The 20,546-nt window shown below is 43.4% G+C and overlaps 1 protein-coding gene across 1 annotated transcript in view; it reads left to right on the top strand.

Annotated features, from left to right (window-relative positions):
• FOXP1 (forkhead box P1) overlaps nucleotides 1-12,900 on the top strand; it is a gene marked incomplete at its 5' end in the record, with an annotated part of 32,445 nt that extends 19,545 nt beyond the window's left edge. Inside the window, 4 exons of the mRNA XM_009869512.1 lie at nucleotides 380-501; nucleotides 2,520-2,589; nucleotides 5,846-6,012; nucleotides 11,772-12,900. Coding sequence (XP_009867814.1) covers nucleotides 380-501; nucleotides 2,520-2,589; nucleotides 5,846-6,012; nucleotides 11,772-11,916 — 504 coding nt within the window. The remainder of the gene's footprint in view (nucleotides 1-379; nucleotides 502-2,519; nucleotides 2,590-5,845; nucleotides 6,013-11,771) is intronic.
• Between the last annotated feature and the right edge of the window lie 7,646 nt (nucleotides 12,901-20,546).

Below are 20,546 nucleotides of genomic sequence, written 5' to 3'. Positions count from 1 at the left end.
GAGGGGAGAAGTTTCTCTCTTTGCAGAGCGCGTATATTTGTTTTGAAAATGTCTAAGCAATGTTCTTCTTGTGTTCTGTAGGAAATGTGCTGTGTTATACGACGTGCATGCTTAAAATGATGGCTGTTCTCATTCGCGCTGGGAATAATTGATACGAATAACTTGAATTTCTAATCTCGGGTTTAAGCTTTTCTATTTATTTTGTCTTTGCAAATATAAGATGTGAAGAGCCGGGGAGAGCGAGCGGGTGTGGGGAGGGGAAGGGGCTTAACATTGCGAAATGAGGACTGTCACGCTGACTGTGCTGCTGTTCTTGGACAATGATGAGCATTTTCTGATAGAAAGTTTTTGAATGTTTTCTCTTTTATACTTGCTGCAGAATGCAGTGCGTCATAATCTTAGTCTTCACAAGTGTTTTGTGCGAGTAGAAAACGTTAAAGGGGCAGTATGGACAGTGGATGAACTAGAGTTCCAAAAACGAAGGCCACAAAAGATCAGTGGGTATGTCCACCATGTTTGAACTTCTTAGCCTAGCTTGGATCATGCTTACAGTTTAACGTAGAGGCTTTTGGCTGCTAGCTGGTGTTAGACCAACCGCAGGTGGTTGCGCATTGTTTCAGTTAAGGGAAACCAAGACAAACATCTCATCACTACTGTTTGTATGCCCACCAGTACCCTGACCCTGCTTGCTTGGTGTTTGTTGCATCACATGCTAGTAGCTTTTAGGTGGCAATGCATATTAACCCTCACAAACCATTTGCTTATGCTTATTGCATTTTATTTTCTTTTTCCTTTTCCCTGTATTTGATGTCTGTTCTGTCCCCGATCCCGTGTCCCTTTGTTTCCACTTCATCTCCTTTGCTGCTGCTCTTGTCCCAGGGTGCCATTCGCACCAACCTCTCACTGCATAAGTGCTTTATCAGAGTAGAGGATGAGTTTGGGTCCTTTTGGACTGTTGATGATGAAGAGTTTAAACGTGGCCGTCATATTCAACGAGGCCGTCCTCGAAAATACTGCCCTGATGAAAACTTTGGCGAGCTTGTTGCACAGTAAGAGCTTTTACTTGCTTTAATTTTTTTTTTCTGCTGTTGCTTTGCTTTGCATGATTTACCCATCTCATGTAGACTTGCATTTCACGAAATAGTGACATCACCTTTGCTGCTAAAGAAACTAAATTTTTTGGTTGTTATGTGTATTTTGTGTGTTCCTACTCTGATAATCCAAATGCCTGTAGTAATAACTCTGCTTTGACATGTTTGTTATAGCATTTGTTTGTAGTGCAGTGTAGACTATTATCCACGCTAGCGCAGATATACTGCTGTAGACCTGTCAGGAAGACAGATATATGCCAGGAAAGACTTCAGATAAGTTCTGATTCTGATGTTTTCCTTTGCTTTCGGTTGTATGCTTTATTTTGCAACTCTTAATCGGAAGTGAAGTCAGGTGCTTTTAAGACAGAACCGCTGAATTAACTTTAAAAAGTTTGAAAGTGCAGCGAGACCGGCTGTAAAGATTATAATCAACAGGCCGTCTTGTGTCTACAACAACGACGCACAAATATTCCTGGGGTTCCCAAAGCAATTTTCTTTGACCTTTACTCGAAGGCCGTCTCTCCAGGACGACTGATCCTCGCTGGTCCCTGTGGGAGGGGCTCCATTAAGACTCTTCTCACCACGATTTATTCCCACATGAAAAAGCCAGAAATAAAAATACCCAGTGAGTGATAAAAACTTTGGAGATTTTTTGCATTGGCACTTTTTACCTGTATTGTATTCAATTATTTATATTTTTTCCCCCTTGCAGTGGAACCAGTGCTCTTTAGATGCCCACTAAAGAGAGAGCAGGCGTGCTTGGCATTCAATTTCCTCAAATCCGGCCCCTTATATAAACTTAAGATGACTGAAGTAAGGGTCCAAAGTAGCACACTGGCATATTTTTTATTAAAACAGCCTTTAGGGCAGCACATTTTTTGGCGTGGTCTGCAAGCGGGGCTGCGCCAGTGCCTCTCGCCATTTGCCTGGCAGGGAGTAACGCCGCTCACATCCTCTCTCGTCGCTCCATCGCGAGGGACTCTGCTGCCAGCGACTCTGAAAAGAATTTGCATGAAGCAGTATTTCAGATGTCCCGCGATGCTTTTTGACCGTAGCCTCCTCACGATGGACCTTTACATGGCAGCTGGCTCACAGACATGATGAATATTGGAGAATTTCTCCCGAACGCAGCTAAAATGAGCAGAGATGCCAAGATGTGCTACTAACGCAGGGTAGTAGGACACATGGTGAGGTAACGTCGAGAGATAATGATGTTCCTTATTTAGTAAAGGCAAATATGATAACCGTAGCCTAAAACTCAAGATATTTTCTTTGAATTAAAAAAGAAAGAGAGAAGCGAAAGAGAACTTGTGTGGAAAACCAGTCTCAGCTCTAGTTTTCTGGTGTGGGAGGAAGCATTACATGCTTGAAACACTCGCGCAGAAGTTGGTTGCATTTAACTCTCCTTTTTATGTTTTTCTTATGCAGTAACCCTTCTCTTATTAAAAACATACAGACCAGCCACACCTACTGCACACCTCTCAATGCTGCTTTACAGGTAAGATTAATGACTGTAGCAAATATGCAACAGAAGCGTGTGTCTTCCCCACTCATTTCAAAATATATTAGCCTTGCTCTAATTAGATATTAAATTTTAATTCCGTTAAACTTTTTTCTTAAGTGCATAAAGCATCATAGTCCCTGGAGGCAAACACATATCAGGCTGCTTCAGCATTAGCTAGATGCTTAGCATTTTGAATATTGTGGCAAAAAAATTAAAAGTTCACTTATTAATATTTATCAGCAGTATCATAATTTCCATCCTCTTATTTCAGAATTTCACTTGAGGCAAAAATACCACAAGTGTAATTACTCTAGCACAGCTATTAATGTGCTGAATGATAGGATACTGCGGCACGTGACCTTCTATTGTTCGTGGGTTTAAAGAGAAAGCAGATCATTTTTCCCCCTTTTCTTTTAAGGGCTATTTTGGCATATCTTTCTATTGTTGGTAAAAAACAAACGTTGCAATTCCCATCGAGAAAAAAAAGATGTTTTTTGTTGGTTTGAACTGTACTGTACAAGACAAAAATTGTGGGTTTTCACCATGTAGAAATACACGAAATGTTGGTGCACAATTAGTAAGTTGCAGCCTCAACGCGTGCGTGTCTCCAGCCCTTTTTCATGGGCTGTGTATCACGTTGGCATTTTTTCCCCTCTCTACGAGTTCCTGAGTCCATCTCAGAAACCCCAGGTGAAGTCGGTATTTGCTGTATGAACCAAATGGTCCGAACGCGTTACCGTGCCCTGAATTTGCAGGGGTCGGGGGGTGTTTGCGTGGGGGTTCAAGCCTGCTCCAGGCACCATGAATTAATGGGGGAGGCAGCACCGTGCGTGGTTGCACCCCTGGCTGTTTGTTGAGGGTCTCTTCTTGAGAAGTTCAGCGATGGCCGTGGATGTTCTCTTGGGCAGTCAGGAAGGTTTCGCAGACTTCTCTTTTCAGGACCGAGGAACGGATTATTAGGAGAAAAGCGATGCTCTGCGTTTCTCCTAATTATTTGAGTTTATGCGGTAACTTCTGAAAAGCGAAGGAAAGCATGTTTAAATGAAGCAACTGTAAACACCATTCATTAGTAACTTATTTTCCCTTGAGTCTTGTGAAGTGTGATTTTTAAAGACTGCTTTGTCTCTTGAATAGTATTAAGATTACAAGCACATTTTACATTCATGAGGCTGAAAGGCAAAAACGAAATGATCCTGCATTTCTTCACATTGTTAACTATGTGACTAATTTCAATTAATATGCTTATCATACGGAACTGTTCGTGTTTTATTTCTGAAACACGTGTCGTCGTCGTCATCTCCATCCATTCTTGTCTTTTGTGATAACCTCCAAACTGTTTCCATTTCCCACTTTCCCTGGAAGTGGCACGTGCTCGTGCCCCCCGTAGCATCGCGTGAACCGAACGGACGGAGGGAAGAGCCTGGGCCAGATTTTGCTACCGCTCGCGTGGCCCCTGTGATAACTGGGGGTGAGCAACATTCCTTGCACTGAGGCAGGTCCTCCTTCAGGTTGAAAATTCACCAGCCGCCCCTCTCCTTCACCCAGACCCCTCTGACAGCGCCCCCATTTGTTTTTCCTCACAGCCAGGGGAAAGTGGGAATGCTCTCCCCGCTCCATGTGTGGAAGGTGCAGGAACTCCAGCTCTCACCAGCCCTCTCTTTTCCCAACAGGTCGCCGGGGGCTCCCAAAACACCCCCCTCCCGTTTTGTTATCATCACAGCAGGTCCTCCTCGTGTCCCACCTCTCCCCCAGTAAATTGCTTTACTGCAATTACAAGTTATCACCGTGGGTGAAGAACTTGAGTCATTATTTTGCCAAGTGCAGGAAATGTGAACCATTCTTTGCGTCCCCTAATCACAATGAGTTTGCCGGTTGTTGAATCGAGAAGATAAAAATAATCTTTCCCGTTAGAATAGCTTTTGTAAGCACATGTGACACGTAGGGCTGCATATGGAGAGGTCAGCGTAAGAAAGAATGGAAGAGGCTGTGCTCCTGAAGATGCTGCAGTCGGGGCTGGTCGTGCCCCCCTCTTCCCATCCTGTCTTCCCCCACCCCGGCCTTGTGCTTGCCTGGGACAAGCTCTGCTGGCTCAGGTGGCAACAAGAAAGGAGTTTTTATCCCACAAATGAGGAGCAGGCAACACCGTTTGCATGAATTCCCCTCCCACGGGCAGGATTTGCATCAGGCAGGCCCAGAGCCTGGTGGATTTTTTTGTCTCGGCTGCCTGCTGACCTCCCCCCTCCCCGAGCGCGCTGCTGAGCCACCATCTCTGGTTCTCAGGCCCTGTCACGGCTCGGAGAGCTGCCGGTGATGTCGACAGATCCAGCTGGGGTGGGTGAAATGGTTAAATGGCTTTCAAGCCCCTGAGCCTTGGAAAAACCGTACATCCCATCCCTGCAGAACGCCGGGCTCCTCGGGGGCTCGGGGCTTCTGCGCTCCCGTCGCTGCTGCGCCAGGCACGGGACTGTGCCGTCAACATGAGCTAATCCTGACACGCAGTAAATATTAGCAGGCAGAATGGCAGGAATCAGAAGGAAAATATTTAACAGTTCATTCTCTTCCTACAAAGATTTCCATTTAGAAAGTTAACTCCAGTGTTGCCTCTGCATGGTATTTCTTTAGAATGAGGGAAAAAATGGGAATAGACTGGTCAGATCCGTAATTGCTTAAGTAAGAGCCGAATTGCTAAGGCTTGAGAGATTTCCCATGGACTGGTTCAGCTCTCAGGTGGATCAGTGCAACTTAGACTGATCTAGTTACTGCTCACCGCAGTTTTGGACTTGGGTCACAAGGAAAACCTGACTTGGTAATGCTGCCCTCCTGCTTGGTAGGAAGGAGTTGTCAGCTGAGTGACTTCTAATTGTTTTTTATCCCCATTTCATTAAAAACACAACCTAAGTCCAGACCCAAGCCATAAAAAAACCCCAAAGCCCCAAACATAATTTTGCAAAATGAAAATAGGAAAAGGACGTTTTTATTTTTTCCAGGGGCCATGATTCCAAACAGGGATTGGAAAGCTCCGTCCAGTCACAGGCCAGTAGAGCTATGAAGGCTTAAACCCAGGTGTAAATGATGGCAAATTTCCGTTGGTGGAATCGGGGTAATACCTGTCAGAAAGCACAGTATTTAAAAAAGCCAGTAATTGGAAATAATGTAAATGTGGGGAGTGTTTTGGAATAAGCGAGCACGTTGTGCAACGTACAGAAACAGTAGTCACGACTCTTCATATATTTGTTTGTGTCCTTGGCAGGCTTCAATGGCTGAGAACAGTATACCTCTATACACTACTGCTTCCATGGGAAATCCCACTCTGGGCAATTTAGCCAACGCGATGAGGGAAGAGCTTAACGGTGCAATGGAGCATACGAACAGTAACGGGAGTGACAGCAGTCCAGGACGTTCCCCTATGCAAGCGATGTAAGTACGGCAGAGGCGTGCGCACGGCTCTCGGCGGTGTCTCCTGTCCGCTGCATCGCGGCTCTGGAGACCTTCGCGGTTGGTTCCCGAGGTTCCTGGGTGGAGCAGCAGGGATCGACGTCTCTGTCTGGAGACGTCCTTAGGTTGATCAGAACGTCAAAGGGCCGTTTATCAATTTCTACATAAACCCGATCGGCTTGATCCAGCCTGGCGAGCACACAGAGCTGTGAAGTTGTTAACTTGTTGGCAATTTTCTTTAAACCTTGCAAAACCTCATAGGCGACTGCGTTTCTTGGAGAAAAAAAGGGATCTCTCTCCCCTTCGGTCTGTGCGACAGTAAGGCAGAGCTGGGAGAGGGGCTTGTCGGGCAGGTCTTAAAAAAAACCAACTCTCTTGATGCACAATGGTCTTGCCAGGCGTTAATGACAGCGCACGTGAAGGCCTGCGTGATTTATAGATTGCTCTTAAAATACCAAAAGGAAAATTAATAGGAGCGTTATAGCAGCAGTAATGAGCGCGTATATAAGCCCGCGAAGTACGGGGGGATGGCTGTCCCTGCTCCACGCACGCGGGCGCAGGGCAGGCACGAAGGGTGTGACGCCCTGATGGGCGCGTTCGCTATTTATGGGGTGACAGAGTGAGTTTGCGAAACTGTAGAACTCTCCCGTTCGCCTCGAATTACACGCTGGGTAATTGGCAGCTGTCGAGGAAGCCCGGCTTCGTAAGTCCTGTCCTTCAGAACCTCTGCGGAGCGGTTTGGCTCCCTGGGCGAGTGCTCGCCCTGCCTTCCCGCTGCCGGGCTGTGAAATCGCTGCCTCACTTGCCCCGACTCACATTCCGCATTGAAGGGAGAACTAATCTGTAGTCTTTCACTTCAGAGCAATTTGAATAAGGGATTTACAAAAGTAAGTCTAAATCAAAAAGTAGAAAAACATTAACCTAATACCACGGTAGTAATTAGTTGTGAAACTAATTAGCATTTAATGGCAAAAAAGTTTCCCACCTGCATAATGTGTTGTCAGAGGGGAGGGGGCACGGAGGAATCTGGGGCTCTGGATACTTTGATATTGCAGCATTTTAAGTCAGTGCACAAAGCGCTTTGAAAAAAAAATCTTTAAAGATGGCAACATTCATTTTTAATTAATAATTAATTTAAACATTGTCTTTTACCATTTACTTCAAAACATTCGAATAATGTGTTTAGCTTTCCCGGTGATTGTTTGTGCAGTATTAATTATCTCTCCCAAAGTAGCGTTGCATGACACACTTTCCGTCTCTCACAAACGGATTCATCTTGAGGCGGTTTGAGTCACAATTCGTTATCCTCTGCCCGTGACCACGCAGGGCCGGCGCGAAGGAGGAGCGGAGGGACACGGCTTTTCTCCAGAAACAAGACTTCTCCCAAGGGTTTCTCCCGGCCTAACAGACAGGGACGAACGTTTATGATGTTGCGTTAATCCGAGTAATTATTTTTTTGCAAGTTCAAGGCTAGCGTAGTTCACGCACTTCTCATTTCACCTAAGGTTTCGTTGTCTTTGAAGACACTGCAAGGAGGGAAAAATAACCGAGTTGAAACAGGCTAGGACATCTTCCAGAGCTGTGCGTAGCCGTGGCCTTTGTTGCACTTAATAATCATCTCTTAGCACATTGATACCAAGGTGAGGGGCACGGAACAAATGCTGGAGAGAGAGGAGTTCGGGGGGGAGGGATGCCTCATTTTCATTATTCACCAGAAAATCCAATTTTCTGTTGTAATATGGAAATGATTGTTTCCTGAGTGTTTTCATTTTCTCAGAATTGATAATATATGTGTTCTCTGCTCAACATTTCTTTTTGCGTAAGGAAAACGTGGCCGGGTGATGCTCCAATACCAGCCTCTGAGCTTCCCCATTAAAATGGTGTTTGGGAGTCTTTTGAAGGGATCTAAAGCAGGAACACCATCCACGGGGCACAGGGTTTACTCTGTTTACTAAACAAAATCATGAGTCCACAGCGAATTTCCAGACGCTGTGCAACCTCTCCTTTTCCTTAAGCCTGCTTTGTTAATGGCGTTTTCAGGGTTGTTTTTTTCGCAGAGCAGATTTCGTTGTCGTAATGCAAATTATTTTTTAAACAATTCCAGTATATTAGAATAAATCAAGCTTTAAACTTTGTCGTAAGGTTTAAAGGAGCTTGTTAACATGACAGCTAAGAAGTCTAACACTTTAGCTGAAGTCTTATTACCGCTCGTTCGTTTCCTTTTTATGACACATTGAACCATGGCTAGGTTTCTTCTTTTTTTTTTTTTTTCCCCTTCTCTCTCCCTCCTTTTGAAACACTAGAAAGTAGTCGCATAATTACAGCTTGGGGACATAACACTTTCATCCTGATATGCTCCAAAGGTAGCCACAAAGCAAACTACTCCATGCTGTGTGCACCACCAGAACTCCGTGGCTTTAAACAACAGTCAGCTTTATTAAAAACTCCTCTGTTCCCAGAGTGGACAAACAAAAGAATTACTCAGATGTGAAAAGAAGGGGAATCTGTGTTCAGCAAGGTTATTTATTGTTAACCCCTTCTGGAGTCTTAGGCAACTACTTAAAAGGAATGTGCTCAAATTCTACTATAAAAAAAAGAAATTTGGAAACCCTTTCTTTTTTTTTTTTTTTCTTTTTTTTTTATGCCTAGCCCAGCATTTATCTTTTCTGTAATTTAAGAGACTGAATTCTTTAGTCTCTAAAGGAGACTAAAGTTTTGGGGTGGGTGTGGCAGTACACAGAAATTCAGACTTCCTTGAGAGATATGAAAGTCTCCCTTTGCCTTTGAGCTTGTTTCAACTTCTTTATTTCAGACACTGAAACATTTGAGCAAAATCTCGGGTTTGGTAAGGTTTCCTCCTCACACGCCGCTTTGTGGTTACAACTGACCGAGTACACAAGGAGTTTAATTTTTTTTGTTGTTTTTTCCCCTGCGGATCTCTCCCCAGGGGAGGCTGTATTATCCACGTAACCCTCCTCATTCGGAGGATGGAGTTTTTGCCAAGCTCGCTGCCTGATGTTTGTGCGTGACGTGAGCTGCCGGGCTGCCCCCGTGGCTGAGCCTCCCCATGGCTTGGTGGCCCTTCTCCACCTTTGTCTCCCTCGGGGGCGAGCAGCCCTTTTCGTAACTTGTCTCTTGCTTTGCTTTTCACTTCTCGGCTTTTGGTTTTTTGGCTAAACCTCAGAGCAATTACGGTTCAAACCGCCTGGTTTCACCTGCTTTCCTGACAAAACCAGGAAGGGGGACAGAGTTTGCTCAGGAAAGGTTCAGGGAGCTTTGAAGGAGCTTTCAGAGCATTCTGGGTGGTTGTGAACCCAACGGGTGCCTGTCTGATCTGCTGGCACCTGTCTTCTGGAGCGGACACGTGGTGGGACACTGCGAGTTGGAGAAACTCCCGTGCCCGTGCTGAGGTCTGCTGCACGCGGCGCCCATTCCTCCTCTCACCTTGGAAAATTTCCCATCTGCATTTTCAAAAATAATACTTCTTAAAAAAAAAACAAAAAACAAAAAAGCCCCCCCCACGTCCAGCAGCAACAGCATCAAAACCAGAAAGCCAACAAGCAAGACTTTTAAATTAAAACAGCAGTAAAAAAACATCACTGCCATAAGGGCCGAGCGGCACACGCTGCATCGGTCTCTCTGTGTAGTTGCTCCTTCCCCCTTTTTCTTCTGTTTTTCATTTCATGTTTTCTCCCAAGTGAGGGGCCCCACAGCCTGTTCGTAAGAGAAGGTTTTTTTAGTTGCAAATAATCGACATGGTTTCGCGTTTGCTAGGGCGACAAGGCGCCGGAACGGTTGGCACATGCACACCTCCGAGATGAAGATCTGTCTGCTCGAGAGACTTTTTATATGCTTAAGCTAATTCTTAACCTCTGATATTTGAATCGTCTCCTCCCAGTTTCTTTTTTTTTCCTTTTTTTTTACTCCTCCAGTAGTCCTGTCAAAATCATACAAGCAGTGTCTCTCCTTGTAATTTTTGCCCAAATGACGTGACATGCAGAGGAACTTCTTTGCTCCCAGGGATGTGTTCCCAGGGCACGTGTGAGTGAGGTGGGAGGGCAGAGGTGTGTGTACGTGGGTACCGCGGCACCTCTCCTCACCTTCCCTTCTCGGGTGGGTCGGAAGGTGCAGTTACTACTTGAGTATTGATCTAGCACTTCGCAACTCAAGAAGCCAAAATGCTTGAAAGGCATTCACAGCTCACGTCAAACGCCTGCAGTAAGCAAGTTAGGTGCTTCCTAAACTGATCCAGGCTCGAGCCAAAATAAATAAGCGGGTGCGGTGCAGCTTTTGGGACAGCTGGGTCACTTGAAGTCGCCGGGGTTACCTTTGGTTTGTACGCAGATACCGAGTACCTTTTCCCTGCTCGGCGATTTATTCCCGCTGTCCGTCCGCGCAGCGGAGTACAGATAGCATTGTTTTTCCTGCCCACACAACATAACATAAAACGCAGCTATTCGAAATAATTCATTTTAAAGCCAAGCCCTGCTAGGAGAGGAAAAGTTGTTATGATGAAGGTTTGCGCTTCAGGTTTTGTTTTCACGTTAGCCAGGCGAAAGTGTTAAATCAGCCCGCGTGGAGAAGAAAACAAGGCTCTAGGAGGTGGTTATCAACTCAATGAGAGACAGAGTGGGACTTGAACTCATTAACACTTTATTTTAAGGGATTGCCTACAACATCAATTATTTAGGAAGCAAACAGGGTCTCCATTGCTGTGTCGCATTATTAATACTTGGTAATGTCAATAAAATCCTACTTTCCTATAAAGTCTCACCAACAAGGCACTATTGACTCACATGGCTGTTTTACATTTCAAAAGCTGCCGAACAAAAAAAAAAAAGAAAAGAAAGAAAAAGGAGGGGAAAAAAAGGGTAATTTGTATTTGTATAGGATTTGTTGTAAATATGATTTACGAACAACATTTTTCAATTGTTATCGTGCCCGTTTGGAATGACCAAACCCCGCTCCCCCGCGGGTTATTCATGTGCTGTGCCGTAATGAGGAATTTGGCAGATCTCATCTCTTTAGTACATCCTTGTGCCCACCATGAGCTGGGGATCATGTTCTGCCTTGTTTACAGCTGACAGTGTTATTATTCTCGTTAGGACTGTGCTTTCTTATCATATCGTTGTGTTGAGCGAGCCTTTTCCTCTCTGTTTGTGTTTCCTGGCAGGGCTTTTCTTCCCTTATTGACAGTTTGTAAAAATATGCATTAATTTGGAGTTTAAAGCATGTATCATGGTGTCTCTTTGCTGTGTTTGCTTGAAGTTGATTAATGATAGAACCTCACTTGGGGTCGTCCTCTGGAGAGTTGTCTCACAGGTTCTGCATGTTAACGAGAGCCGCCGCACACACAGCGAGCGATGATTAGCCCAGCCTCCGCCGGCTCGGCGGGCTGACAAACCGCCGCTTTGCCGTTCGGGTGCTTATTCCGCTTATTTATCCAAAGATTGTATTAATCAACTTAATATGTCAGCTGAGAGCGTTTTCTCTCGATCCCGAGACGGAAGCGCTATTGAGGTGCTCCTCCCCGAGTGTTTTCCCAGGGAAGTTGGGCGCTGCCCGCCCGGCATAGCCTTCGCTTGGCTTTACAAGTTGAGGGTCTTCTCCGCGGTGACCTGAAGCTCCTAGACGTGGCCACCAACTCCGAACCCCCAAACCGCCTCGTCTTTCTTCCCGAAGCTGTCAAAACCGTCTTTTCCCGAGCAGCTTGCTTACGGACTGTGTTTTCATTTTTGCAGGCACCCCGTGCACGTCAAAGAAGAACCGTTGGACCCAGATGAAAATGAAGGCCCGCTATCCTTAGTGACAACAGCCAACCACAGTCCGGATTTCGATCACGACAGAGATTATGAAGATGAACCTGTAAATGAGGACATAGAATGAGTATGTCTGACATCGTTACCCTGAGAATGAAGATTGGAAGAACACGTCAAACTTAGCTGTGAAATCTCTCCATTATTGTACAGTCTGGAGGATTCTCAGTCCACTTTGACAACTATGAAATATGTTAACTCTTAGTGCCATCAAGTATCCCATTTGGGAGTATTTTTGATTTTTCTACTTTTTGTTGAAAAAAGGAATTTGTACTCTGTGCATTGGATGGACTTGTTTGGTACTTGGGATTTTCCTCTCTTACAGTCAACATCAGTGTTGTAAATTTGCTAAACTGATTCACTTGCATTTAGCAGCCAGCTGTGGACTGCAGGTCCTGCCAATTTTGGACACTTGAGGACATCAAACTGAGCATGTACACCTGAACTGCAGATCAAGTCTTTGCCCAGATTTTAAGGATTCCAATGGACAACATATTTGCACAGTACTGCATGTTGATTATCACTGCCTTTACTCCATTTTTTGTTTGTTCTTTTTCTTTTTTTTTTTGGTTGGTTTCTTTCTTTCTTTTTTTTTTTTTTTTTTTGCTTCCATTTGGGATGGGGAAGGCCTGTGTGTGCACGTGTGTGGATATGTGTGTGTGTGTGCGGGTGTGAGCGTGTCTATCGGGGAAGGGGTTAAAAGAAAAAAAAAAAAATTATCCCAAACGTTTTAATGTATTGCTTTTATTCCCCCCGCCCCACTTCTCTACCATTTTAAGTTCTGACCTCAGGCCTCATCTGGGCCCAGGGCCTCTCGGAGGCTTCAACGTTTTCTGTACTTTGTGATGAATGTTAATAGGTGTTTTTATTATACGAAGCTGAATGTCATTGAATTGTTTGTAGTTTTTTCTGTCATTCATTCCAGTTTCCTTCAGATGCCACCGTGTTTTCTTTAGCTATGGAAAACATTCCATTTCGGTGTCTCCTCATTTCTTTTTTTTTCCGGTGTTGTTTTTTGAAAAAGGTCCCAAATGCTGCACTATACATGTGGAAGGGTTGTCCAGCGGAGAGAGGAACGAAGTACTGCAAGAATGAGAATGAATGACAGATGAACATAGAAACACTGTAGGAAGCAACACAGATTCATTCCACAAAGCAGTATTTTTAATATATTTTTTTTGGTTTGGGTCTTTTGATTATTTTTTTTTAGGTTTGTTTCTTTTTTTTTTTGGCAGCAACGGTGAATATTAGCAAATGCCACAAAATTGAACAGCACAAAGAAATATATGCAGCACCAACAGAGTTCACTTTTAGTAGAGGATGAGTCGTACAGTGGCAGGTTCTCGGTTGTTTAACACGAGTTCTGATGGGTCAGCGTATCTTTCTGGAATATCTGTGATTACCGAGATGGGCACCTATACATTTATTATTACAATTTTTATATTTTTTTTTCCTTTTTGCATTTGCAAGTAGTGGTTGGAAAGATGACTTCATTAACTTGTTATTGTACGTGGCGATGTTGCGCGGTTAAACATCAGTTCAGGATTGCTTGGTGGCATTAATCTCTTTGAATACAAATTAGATTTCAGATGGAACTTGTTACGGGAGTTAGTAAGGACGGAGCCCCACTAATGCTAAAGTGTTAATTTTCAGCTGTGCAAATCCAGGACTGCAGTTGAGATTGTTATGCAATATTACACCAGCCAGTATGGAAACCTCGCCGCGAGGAGACGGGAGATCTGGGAGAGAATTCGCGCCGGGGCTTGTTAGGCAAAGCTTGGCAAGGCTCTTCAAAGCAAACACGACATACAAAATCTGTTGCGATAGGTCAGTAAACCTCGGTCACCAAACACCCAAACGTTCTCATTCTGCAACCACTTTTCCGTCACTCATTTATTTATGTAGGACTGTAGCTTTTTTTTATTATTTCAAAAAAGCTTTTCAGAGCTTAATTTATATTCTTCTTTGTACCTTTTTTTTTTTCCTAAAATTACCAAAGATATTACACAAAGGTAAATTATGTTCTCTGTTATATGCTTTATCTTATGAAGCCAAATATCCTCTTATTGTTGATCAAAGGAGGTTGAAGAATTTAGAGGGAAATGACAAGATGTGGGCTATTGCTAACCTGAGAGGGAAACTGCTCCTTTATTCTAGAAAATTTAGAAGGCCAAGTAGATGTCTGAACCAAAGTTGTTACTTTTTCTTTGCAATTCTTTACAGTGACCAAAATGAAAGTCTGTAAAGAGGAATTGAGGAGAGCTTTTGAGGCTGAAACTAGGAATCAGTGTTACTGGTAGAGCTATGAGAAGGGAGCTGGACAAATCAAAGACTCCGATATTTCGTGGAAAATTAGAGTATCAGATAAAGGAGGCAGTTTAATGAAACACAGAAGAGAACAGAAAAAGCTCCCACAGTTTAACTGGACCACATAATAGTATTTCTAGAACTAAAAAGAAAAAAAAATTCGGTCTTTGGTTCTACAGATTTCGTACCACTTCTGTTTCGGGACTGTGCTAGGATGACTGCTTTAGTTTTGGTTGATCTTGGCACATTTGCTCAGTTTTGCTTAGTTTTTGCTCAGCATTTTTCATGAGGAAATAACACTCCTGTCCACTCATAAGCTTTGGTACAAGAAATTTTATTGGCAGTTACTTTTATAAAAACTCAACTCTGCTTTCTGTTTCACAAGACAAAAAAAAGAAAAAAAAAGGGCAGTCTGTGGTCATTTGAAACTTTTTTTTTTTTTTCGTTTAAATTATATCCAGGCAGCTTCGTGACGTGCCGGCGGTAGCCAGATAGGGATCATGAGAATTGAGCCCTGTGCTTCTAAACTGAGTGGTTTGCTGGTTAGTTCGGGATTCAGAAGGGGATAAAAATCTGGTAGATTAGTTCATTCTCAGCATGTGTAGCTAGACATGAGTAAAGATAACAGCATGAGAAACTGTTAGTACGCATACCTCAGTCCAAACTGTTAGGGAATGAGTAAATAAAAAAAAAAATACATTTCACTCAGTTGCACTTAGTTGTATGTCTTGCATGCTTAGTCTAAAGACTGTAGCAAAAATTAAAAAAGGAAAAAAAAAACAAAAAAAAGGAGGAAAAAAACGAGATAAAAAATTAGAATTTAACATATCTGGCAGGTGTCGCAGCCTTGCAGAAGAACCAACTGAAAATCTCAGGCTTTACATCAAGCAAACTTCACGTTGATTTTTACAATTCTGATTCTGTATCCCTTTGGATATACAGTTGCTTCTTTAGGGAGGGGTTTATTATGTTGTACATATATATCCCACTGTGTCTGTGTGAGCCTTTGTCTTTCGGGGGGAGGGCGGGGAGGGAGGAAAAGGTGGAAAGGTCCTTTTTTTTAAGATATCGTTCCTCAAAAGGAATAAATGCAGACCTGTTTGTCAAAACACCTTTTGCTTTTTGTGCAACTGCTTTATATTAACTATACTAAAAAAAAAATAGCTTTGAAAAAAAAACTACTGTATGTAATGGAATTGCAGAATACGCTGCACATGTATTTTATTTAGTTATCCTTGCTTTAAGAATATTGGATGACATTTGCTGACATGTGGGAGAAAATCCCTGACTTTTTTTTCAGCTTTTAAATTGTAACATAGTTGACAGATTTTTTTTTTTTCTCCTGTTATCATTGATCGAAGCATTTTTGTACAGTTTTTGTGTTTAAGCTGGTTTTTTTGATACTTTCCCACCCCTTCTGTTATCTTACCACTGCCTTTTCTGGCTGTCTTAAACAAAGTTCATATATTTGAAAGGAAAAAAAAAAAAAGTCGTTTTAAAAAAAAAAAAAAATGTTTTTCTCCTGCTGCAGTAAATATTTTGCATGATGAATTCCAGGGTCACACTTTCAAAGTTTATCAGTGAAGTAGTGATTAATAATGGGGAGTGTCAAACTATTGAACTTTTGTATAAAAAAAAAAAAAACTTTACAAGGTGCCAAGATGTAAAGACAATTTGTTACATGTTTTTTTTCTCAAAGAAAAGCGTACATTATGAAAGTAGTACCATGTATCAGGTAAATCGCTGTCAGGAATGAGAGTAAAAGCCTTCCTTGTCCACAAAAAAAAAAAAAAAAAAGTTTGTAAATGTAAAACCTGTTAGGTTTCTGCATTCAACTAGAAGTGAAATGAAAAATCAAGGCTTATGTAGAGTAAGTGACCACAAAAAAATAATGAACTTTTTTTGATTCTCACTCGCAAGAGTCCCGCTGCAGGTCCTGCACCTCCCCTCGCCTGGAGCTCCCGCTTCGGGAAGAGACCGGCGCAGGGATTCTGGTTCTACAAATATTGCAGATCATTAGATATTTTATATATATACATACATAAAAATATATATATATAAAGTTTTTTAAGATAATTTTGAACTGTTGTAGTTTTCAGATCGCCAGTAATCTCACGTTCGTTATAGCATGGGGGGAAAAAAAAACCAGAAAAAGTGTTTAAACTCTTTTGAAATCCTTTGGTACCTTGGTTAATGAACTCCCAGTGAGTTTTTAGATGTTTCAGAAGTCATTTAGTATTCTAGTCTTGCGAGGTGAATTTGCAGTGAACGGCTGCATTTTAATGGGCCCAGAACAGGTAACCAAGTATCTTCTACCCATAAGCCTTGATGAAAATGGTACAGTCCAGACTGTTAGCATGGTGCTTTGTGTGTATGTGCTGCCAGTAACAAGATTTTTTTTTTTTGGTTTTTTTTTTTTGATAAGGCATAAAAGAAACTCATTCCTTACATCAACTGTAATTCCATCATTCCATGTCTGTTGATACAGACAATAAAAAATGTTGTGTAGTCAGTACTAATTACTGACATTATAGCATTCTCAAATGCAATAAAAATGCTGGTTGTTCACACTGGTAATGCAAGTTGTCACGTCCCAAATTTTTGGTTTGTGTGTGTGTGTGTGTGTCCCCTCCGTGCCCTGACCCCTCCCGTGCCGCACCTCCCGCGCCCCAGCGCTGACCTGCGGAGCCGCCGGTCGCATCTCACGGGCGCCCAGCGCTGACCTGCGGAGCCGCTGGTCGCATCTCACGGGCGCTCTCATCGCTCTCCTTGCGTGTCCCCCAGCCACATCCCATCACGAGGTATTTAGCAGCAATTTCACGGCAGGACGGGACGGTTGTGTGAGGCTTGAGTGCTGGAAGACTCTTTTTGAAGGATTCAGCCGCTTTTCCAAGCCAGCCGCTCGGCGTTTTGGCGTTTTGCCGGTAGGGTCGTGGGGAGCTGAAGGTGTTGGCTTCCCCGTTGGACCCTCCTTCGAGTGGGAAAGCACGAGAGAAGGGGTTTGGGGCCTCATCCTGCAAATCCTTCCGAACACGGGGCTGAAACGCGCGGAGCTGGTGGCTTCGGTCGGAAGGGTCGGACACGTGTGCGTGTGGAGAAGGGCGTTTGCAGGATCCTCCTCTTGGCCCCCAGCACCGTGAGGAGCCAAGTCCTGAGTGACGCTATCACGTCAGACAAACTTTAAAAGGAAAAAGCCACCTTCTTGTCTTTTGAGTAAGCACACATTTATTTTCTTCATCAAGTTTTATAAAGAAAAATAAAATGTTTAATAACTAGCATTAGCAGCAAACTGAAATTTCAGAGGAGAGATTTTTCATGAATAATTCATTAAAATTTCACATCTGCAAGATTAGTCATCCAAATAAAATGCTAATGTCAAAAACATGCACCGTCTATAATATTCTCATCAAGAAATCTTTTTGCATATAATGATAAATGCTTAAATTAGTACAAATGATTTTATAAAAATATTCTATCATAAAATTATACTAGATAACTAATTTTTTTTTTTCTGGGCAGGGGGGCATGTGGAGGAGGGGAACCTTTGCACACTCATTATTATGTGTCTCCAAATGGTATTGACTGGTAGATTTTAACAGGCAGAAGAGAGAAAATAAAATTTAGTTTTGGTTGTGTATGGCACTTGTGTTACTAGCGAGAGCTTAGTAAGCTGGACTTTGAGGACTGAAATTTTCCCGAGTTATAGGCAGGGGATGTTAAGACAGAACTTAATACGGGTTTTGTCAGGAGTGCTCTGTGTCCCGAAAACGTGGCTGGGAGAGTCGGCTCCAGGGAGGGGAATATGTCCCGGAGTGAGTCCCAGCAGAGCCCCAGCCCCTCCATTTCGAGGACGATGTCGCCGTACAGGTCACCAGCAAGCAGGTCATGAGTTGTGAAGCCATCGAGGAGATGACTTGAGTTTTTCACCTTCCCCGACATCTCGCAGGTGTGGGACGGGAGAGCCCTGGCCACGTTGTTTGTCGTTGCTGGCTCTCCGTGCCATCGTGTTGAAGGAGAGCTGCTGGGGTAGGTGCCAAACGCAGCTCGTGCCGAGGAGCTGGCGCCGAGCTGAGGAGCGGGACCGGTTCCTTTCCCTCCGGCTGAGTTCAGCCCCAGCGGTAGAGGAGAGCTGGGCTCTTTGCAACCTCTCGTATCATCTTTGTGTTACTAATCCCATTTCTCCTCCCTGGCTGCCGTGTCGGGGAACATCACAAAGCGCCTTCCTGCTCCACGGCGCTGCCACCCGCGACAGACGTCTGGGAAATACCTTTTCCAGTCAGAAAGGCTGTTTGCCACCGCAGCTGAAAAGCACTTTTATGGTCAGTGGTGAGGCAAATGCGTCTCTGAGTAGCTTCCAAAGAAAATCGGAGCCAGTGCAGTGTTTTTCTGGGTTTCTCCTGCACGGAGAGGAGAGGCGGCAGAGGATGAGGGGTCCCAGCGTGGGAGCTGGAGGCCTGGGAGGAGGTGGCAGCCGACGTGCCCCGTGCCCGCCCAGCTCCTCTCCACGGGTGACCCGAACGGTGACATTTAGCTTGAGTCGCAAGCAAATTTCACGTTATTGGACTAATTGAAGGGACTCGCGATTCCTGGTGCCTCTGGCTCGCAGGCAGACGCACTGTACACACCCTTCCTCACAACAAAGTGCAATTAGCCCTTCTTGACCTACTAATCAGGCTCCGTCTTCGATGATGATGTTAAACGTTTGTTTAATGGCGTGTTAATCAGGGCTATCTCTCATCTGCGTTGCAGCGGTGGTTCATTCCGTCGCGTCAAAGCGTTCTTCGCCTTCCTGTTGCCGCGTTGGTGGCGACAAACCATCATCCTCCCCCAAAGGTGACGACCGAGGTGGTGGGACGCGCGAGCGCAGCCCCCATGCTGTCTGCGCCCGGCTTTACCCCCTGCCCTCAGGGCTGAGACGGAGCAACATCCTTTCCTCCCCCCCATTTTCTTACCTTCATTAGGGATCTTCAAAGGGCGTGAGCTAGAAACGGTAAGCAATGTAACTGTGGGGTATTTAAAAAAAAAAGCCACACAAATCCCTCCTCCTTTTTTATTCCATGGGAAAATGTCTACCTGGAGGAAAAAGAAAAAAAAAACCCAACGCTTTGTGAAATTTTCTACTTGAGTTCAGTTTTTATGCATCTCAGAAGCCTGAAAAACATTTTTTTTTTTTCCTTTAAGTTACAATGTTAATTTGAAGGTAACCGGCCTTTCAAGGATTAATTCCAGCCAAAGCAATAACCATTATTTACCAGAGTTTGACATTTTTATCACTCATCATATTAGCAAATTTCCATTGAAAATGCTAAAATGGTTCGTCATAAGGCACATAACTGCTTTGGCTGTAAAAATGACCAACACAAGTGCCTGTACTCAAACATTAAATTATACTGTAATTAATAAAGACAGTTAAACTGTCTACTAGCAACAGCAATTTAGGTAACCACATTTGATCGGCTATAAATTGTAACTACATTAAAATTCCAGAAATATTAGCAATATGGATTACTTGATGGAAATAGGTGCTGATCACCAACACTCCTATTTTACAACGGAAGCACAGGTCATGTTGGCCACAAAACTGTGGGCGAAGATCAAGGCTGAGTACTTTTAATCTTGTGAAACAAGCAATTACAAATAGTTGCATCGATTTGTTAAAAAGCTTTAGGTGACATAAATTGTTTCCTGTTTAGCTTATTGCTCTGATACATAAATGTCACCCAGTACAATATTAATTAGGGTCGCCGAACAACAAGGGTCGGGTGATAGAGTGTACGATCGAGGATGTGTCAATCCTTTGTGAAGGCAAGAGGAGCTCCGGCCCCTTTGCGCTGCCGCGCTCGGCGCCTGATTTTACGTGATGACAAAGGAAAGTAAAGGAAACCATATTTAATATGTGAAGTAATTACTTTCGTACCAGTATAATTTTACAGTTTAGGATAAATTACAATGTTTTCGTTCTCCCGCTCTTGCCACATAACATAAAAATCCACATATAGCATCAATAAAATAGAATTCTGTTTATAAAGGTTCGCTGCTGCACAAGACCAACACTATTCCTCCTAGCAGATGGAAACTAAGCACACGTTTCAGTCTGGTGTGTGTTTCTACACTTAATATTTTTTTTTAAACCAAAAAATGGGCTGTGCAGGTTATTTAGTTAACATAAATCAAATGTATCATATACACGGTTTCTTTGGATTGGCATACGACTTAGAAAAATACAGTAAGATACTGAAAAATCTGGAGAAAATTTATTAAATATGATTTTTACTGTAATAGAATATTAATGTAACCCAATGCTCATTTCCCATTAAGTTGATCCCTTTTTAATACACACATGCTTTTTATTATTTTGCACTCATGCGAAAATTCCACATTCAGAGAGTTTCC

Source organism: Apaloderma vittatum, unplaced genomic scaffold, assembly GCF_000703405.1.
Source record: "Apaloderma vittatum isolate BGI_N311 unplaced genomic scaffold, ASM70340v1 scaffold5295, whole genome shotgun sequence".
NCBI lineage: Eukaryota > Metazoa > Chordata > Aves > Trogoniformes > Trogonidae > Apaloderma > Apaloderma vittatum.
This window is presented reverse-complemented; position numbering and strand designations above follow the sequence as displayed.